The sequence below is a fragment of the Sinocyclocheilus anshuiensis genome, unplaced genomic scaffold (genome assembly GCF_001515605.1).
Source record: "Sinocyclocheilus anshuiensis isolate Anshui unplaced genomic scaffold, SAMN03320099.WGS_v1.1 scaffold185, whole genome shotgun sequence".
Classification (NCBI taxonomy): domain Eukaryota; kingdom Metazoa; phylum Chordata; class Actinopteri; order Cypriniformes; family Cyprinidae; genus Sinocyclocheilus; species Sinocyclocheilus anshuiensis.
In genome coordinates, this window is record NW_015539887.1 from 1,560,392 (window position 1) to 1,566,224 (window position 5,833).

Below are 5,833 nucleotides of genomic sequence, written 5' to 3' on the forward strand. Positions count from 1 at the left end.
TGGACGAGTCTTAACTTTTATAAAGAATATCTCTTTGGGTTTGAGACTTTAGTCTTTGCAACTTTAGGGATATTATCTATTCACGAACAACTTGTAACACTCCAAAGAGAAAGGAAAACTTGAAATCGCATCATATGACCCCTTTAAGAAACATGCCGCCACAATGTCTGGGTGTTCTTAGAGGTTTAAGCACGTTACTATGTGATTGCTAGGATGTTTTGGGCTGTTAGGTGGTTGCTTGCCGGCCCAAGTCAAAAAGTGTATGATATTCTTGAGCTTGGATATGGCTGTGGTCCTTCAGCACAAGTCTGTGAGATTATTTTCGGTTTGTGAGCGTATACTTACTGTGCTGCGATCTTGATGAATTTCTTGAAGAGCTGCACACGTTTGCAGAGGGTCGGGCACAGAAGTACTTCGGTCATCACCCACTGCTGAGTCTCATTGCAGCGCTGCAACAGCTGCTCCAGCGCCACCATGTGGCCAGTGCTCGTGTCACGGCTCAGAGTAAAGTATACCAGCTCTTGCTGCAGAGAAAGGAAAAATGACATGGCTGTTGGATATTTTAGAAGATTCTTTTTTGACAGTCAGTATTAAATTTATGAATTACAAATCAACCATATTCTTAAAATGACCATTGTCACGTTGATTTCACCCAAAGTTCACCCAAAAATGTAAACTCTTGTCATCATTTACTCACCCTCATGTCCGTTCCAAACCAAAAAGACTTTCGTTCATCTTTGAAACACAAATGAAGGTATTTTTAATGAATATTTATATTATAGTATATTTTAATGAAAAAGTGTATAAAGGCATAGTAAATGTAATCCATATGAATCAAGCACTTTAATCCAAGTCTTAAACTAAGATAAATGATTGTGTTATATGATGAATAGATTTAATTACTTTATTTTTCATTTTAGTTTCATTCGCATGTAAACACTGATCAACACACATACACCGAGTATACAGTGAGAATAATCCTCAAAGTTTTGGGTGAATTTACTTTCAATGGAGACATATTTGAAGATATTTATTGATTTATTTATTTTTGAAGATGAACAAAAGTCTTATGGAGGGTAAGTAAATAATGTCAGATTTTTCGGTCACTTTATTTAAAGGTTCAATTGTCACTATCAACTATGACATTTGCCTCAAACTCCTCATTTGCTGCTTATTAATAGTTAGTAAGGTAGTTGTTAAGTAGAATATGGTCATGTAAAATATGTGCTTTATAAGCACTAAAAAACAGCCAACATGTTAATAATAGGCATGCTAATAAGCAACTAGTTAATAGTGAGAATTGGTCCCTATACTAAAGTGTTACCAAACTTGATTATATATAATATTTAAACATCTACTATATGAAAACAGATATTATGCAATAATTCCACGCAATGTGATCACTTCCGCACACCCAGTCAGTAATGACAACGATTTTACTAAATTTGCAGCGCACACTTAGTAAACAGAATGCTATCGTGGGTGTGGGATTCGGGTCACACTTTATTTTAAGGTCCAGTTCTCACTACTAACTATTAACTACGTTTACCTCAATAAACTCCTAATTTGCTGATTATTAATAGCTAGTAAGGTAGTTGTTAAGTTTAGGTATGGGGTTAGATTAAGGCATGCAGAATAAGCCATTAATATGTGCTTTATAAATACTAATAGTAATATGCATGCTAATAAGTAACTAGTTAAAAGTGAGAACTGGTCCTTAAAATAAAGTGTTATTTAAAAAAATTTTTTTTTTTTAATGCTGTAGTTGTTTAAACTGGCTCTTTGTGTCAATATTCACTACATAATTGGTGTAATTTTTAAAAAATATTTTTAAAATGTAGTTGTTTAAACTGGCTCTTTGTGTCAATATTCACTACATAATTGGCTGATTTTAAATGTAAATTTTGCTTTAGTTTAGTTTGTATTTCAAAGATATCCTTTCTAGGACACCTTCTCTAGTGCTGCACTGTCTGAAATGTGAAGACTTTACCTCATGGACATTACTAAAGAGACTCCAGTCACAGTTGGTGAGCGACACGGCTACATCCCACGTGTTCATGCTCAGCATCTTTACTGAGCGCTGCTGCCCATTATCAGTGAAGGGACTCTATGAGAACAGAAGACAGACACTCAAGTACATTGTTATTTGTCTGATTTAAAGGGGCCATATCATGAACAAAAGGATTTGACTTGCTCTTTTAAATTAAGAGTTTAATGTAATATGTATACATAGTCCCTTCCCAGTTGAATCAAACCATTTATGAATACTAAGATAAAGTGGGTCAATCACAAATTAGAACCACAAGCATATTAACATATGACCACCCAAATTTGCATATCAACACCTATTCGATAATCTGCAACCTGATCCAGCATATGAGAATGTAACACTACTGGCTCTCCTGAGTAACATATTATTTTTGTATACTGTTCAAGTTTATTTTTGTACTTGCATAGAGTTTGTTTCTGGCATAAAATACTGGCAGAAACTTTGGTGCAAGAAAAGTTTAGAATGCTATGCCTTTAAAGTTGTACAGTTGTGTGTAGACTTGAACTAATGGAGTGGAAAGCAGATTTCTTTTAAGAGCAGTTCAGAGAACAGCATTCTGACTCTCACCATGATCTCAGTCAGGTCTCTTCTGCAGACGTGCAGCCGCTCAGCGGCACTGAGTGAAGACGAGAACACACACTGATCCGACTGAAGCAGAACCTTCTCTGGAGAAAGAGAGAGAGAGGAATAACAATGGAGAGAAAGCAGCAAGAGGTAACAAAAAAATTATTTAGAAAAAATTTACTTGGTCCCAAGAACCATTTGGTCAGTAGGAAAAAGTAAAATAAAATAAAACTGGCGAACCACTAAAATTTGCTGAAGTGGTTATTTTGAAAAATGAAATGTTACTCCAAAAATCTCTTTCTATATCAAAAGTATTTGCATATGAAGACAAATTTTGCCTTATCACTTTTTCACCAATGTCTATACTATTTCCCTCTGGGAGTCTTTTGGCTTAAATGTGGATGTCCCTCTTAACGGCCCTTATATTTATGATTGTATAACTTAATATATTATAATTTTAAATCAATTTTTACCATTTATTGTTAGACAAATTATGTTGCTTGATAATTTTAAATAACCAGAAACATATTTTCAATAATCATATACACTGTGATCAGAAAAAAATAAAGGTGCAGTTTATAATATTGACAGTTAGCGGCAGAAATGGGTACTGCAGTCCAAATTCAAAATATTGGAGAAAGTTGTTTTGCCCGCTCCCTCCTCCTCAAACTTAATGCTAACGCGAGTTGCCAGATTGAGGACATGTAACAGGAAAGATGCAGTACACTGCGTTTTCCACTAACTGGCAACCCAGTGTATCAAATTACTACTGGTTAAACTGGCAGTGGGCGGAATCACACGGACCAAAACAAAAACAGACATTCCGACACAGAATGCACATTCAAAGTAGAATAACTGGCTTTAGCATTGTTTTTTGGGGAAACAAGGATGTGAGCTTAACACTTCCTAAATATCTGCAAACATATTATGGTATTTTTTATGCTTTAGAACAGTCAAAACAATTACATACAGCACCTTCAAGACAGGCTTTTAGCTCTGTTTTCCTCTAATGACTTGTTTAAAAGCATGATGGCACCCCTGCAGACAGGTATGTCTAAAACAAACACAAAGCAATCAATATGAAAATAGACAGATGTAAGAACTTGTTCAGACCTCCAGGATATGTGACGGCCATCAGCACCATGTCATCCTCAGCACAGTCGAGCCTTTCGGCCACAGTGCTCAGCAGTTCCTGAACGGACACCTCGCCGTGTGTCCTCACACTCACGTATGAGTCTATGGTCATGTACACACGACACAACACTGAGGAGAAACACACACACAAACATCCAGCGCTGCATCAGTCAGCAACCAATTCACATAAAAATGCCATAAAACAAGATTCTCACATAGTGTTATTCATAAACGACCTGCTGTGGTTCTCCAGCAGCTCTGTAGGCATTCAGAACGCTATGAGAGTGTAGGAGAGAAATATGAGGGAATATTTTATGAGCTTACCTTCCTTCCTGTCCCTCTGAGCTCCTCTCACAGGGTGCCAGTTCTCCTTCAGACTCAGCTGGTGGAAGAGAGCTTTATTCTGGAAGATAGTAAACACGTGGCATTGAGAATATTATTGTTTATGAGATATACACATGCTGACACACACACCTTAAGACAATGGTGAAAGCCTTACGCTGTATAACTTAGTAGTGAGTAGTGTTATTGTTAACTAAAACTAAAACAATTAAAACTTAATTGAAAAATTTTCATTAACTGAAATAAAGCTGAAATTAAAATAAAAAAACTTTTGAAACAATTGTTTTTTAATTGCTATACTAAATTACTGTATTAAGTAAACATTTCTAGATATTACTAACAATTACTATAGCTAGAACTGGAATAAAAATAAAGCTAAATAGAAATATTAAAAATAATAAATTACAAAAGCACATAAAATAACTACAACTTGAACTGCAATTGTAAAAATAAACTGACTAAAACTGAATAAAACAAGGAATATTTTCATTTCTAAAAAAATTAATTACTAACAGCAGGAAATTCAAATTCATTTTCTGATTAAAGGTCTGTTCACACTAAATACGATAACTAAAAAGATAACAATAAGAATATTAGCATCCACATCAACATGTGATAACGTTTATTCTAACCATGCACTGCAGTTTTGTTGTAAGCCCCTGTAAATGCTTGAGCTCTTTAAAGCAGGATGGATTCTGATTGGCTTTTGAAAATGAATCCAACTACACTGTTCTTCTGCGTTGTTATCATTATCGTTATAGTTGTGGTGTGGAATTAAAACTTTATAGTTATTGTTATCATCCTTGATTTGAACGGACCCATATTTCACATTTTTATAATATTTCGGAAGTCCATTTTTGATAAGCTCTCTATCGCCATCTCTGGTCAAAACATTAAACTGCAAGTTACTTTAAGATGGACTGTTATATATACAGTGCAGTGAAAAAGTTTTTGCCCCCTTCCTGTTTTTTATTTTTTATTTTTCTTCAGATCATCAAACAAATTTTAATATTATACAAAGATAACCCGAGTAAATACAAAATGCAGTTTTGAAATAATTATTTAATTTATTAAGGGAAAAAAGCGGTCCAAACCTGCCTGGCACTGCGTGAAAAAGTAATTGCCCCCCAAATCTAATAACTGGTTCTGCCACCCTTTGCAGCAACAACTGCAATCAAGTGTTTGCAATAACTGGCAATGAGTCTTTCAAATCGCTGTGGAGGAATTTTGGCCCACTCATCTTTGCAGAATTGTTTTAATTCAGCCACATTGGAGGGTTTTCGAGCATGAATGGACTGTCAGGTCACAGCATCTCAATCGGATTCAAGTCCGGACTTTGACTTGGCCACTCCAAAACCTTAATTTTGTTTTTCTTGAGCCATTCAGAGGAGAACTTGCTGGTGTGTTTGGGATCATTGTCCTGCTGCATAACCCAAGTGCGCTTGAGCTTGAGATCACAAACTGACGGCTGGAAATTTTCCTTCAGGATTTTCTGATAGAGTGCAGAATTCATGGTTCCATCAATTATGGCAAGTCGTCCAGGTCCTGAAGCTGCAAAGCAGCCCCAGACCATCACACTACCACCACCATGTTTGACTGTTGGTATGATGTTCTTTTTATGAAATGCTGTGTTGGTTTTACGCCAGATGTAACGAGACACACAACTTCCAAAAAGTTCAACTTTTGTGGCATCAGTACACAGAATATTTGCCCAAAAGTCTTGGGGATAATCAAGATATTTTT

The 5,833-nt window shown here is 35.7% G+C and overlaps 1 protein-coding gene across 1 annotated transcript in view; it reads right to left on the minus strand.

The window, feature by feature from the left end:
* LOC107685551 (rap guanine nucleotide exchange factor 5-like) overlaps positions 1 to 5,833 on the minus strand; it is a 31,138-nt gene that overhangs the window by 4,265 nt on the left and 21,040 nt on the right. Inside the window, exons 6-10 of the mRNA XM_016482174.1 lie at positions 4,073 to 4,151; positions 3,728 to 3,877; positions 2,618 to 2,715; positions 1,991 to 2,107; positions 346 to 524 (exon numbers count right to left, since the gene is read on the minus strand). Of these exons, the coding sequence (XP_016337660.1) occupies positions 346 to 524; positions 1,991 to 2,107; positions 2,618 to 2,715; positions 3,728 to 3,877; positions 4,073 to 4,151 (623 nt within the window). The remainder of the gene's footprint in view (positions 1 to 345; positions 525 to 1,990; positions 2,108 to 2,617; positions 2,716 to 3,727; positions 3,878 to 4,072; positions 4,152 to 5,833) is intronic.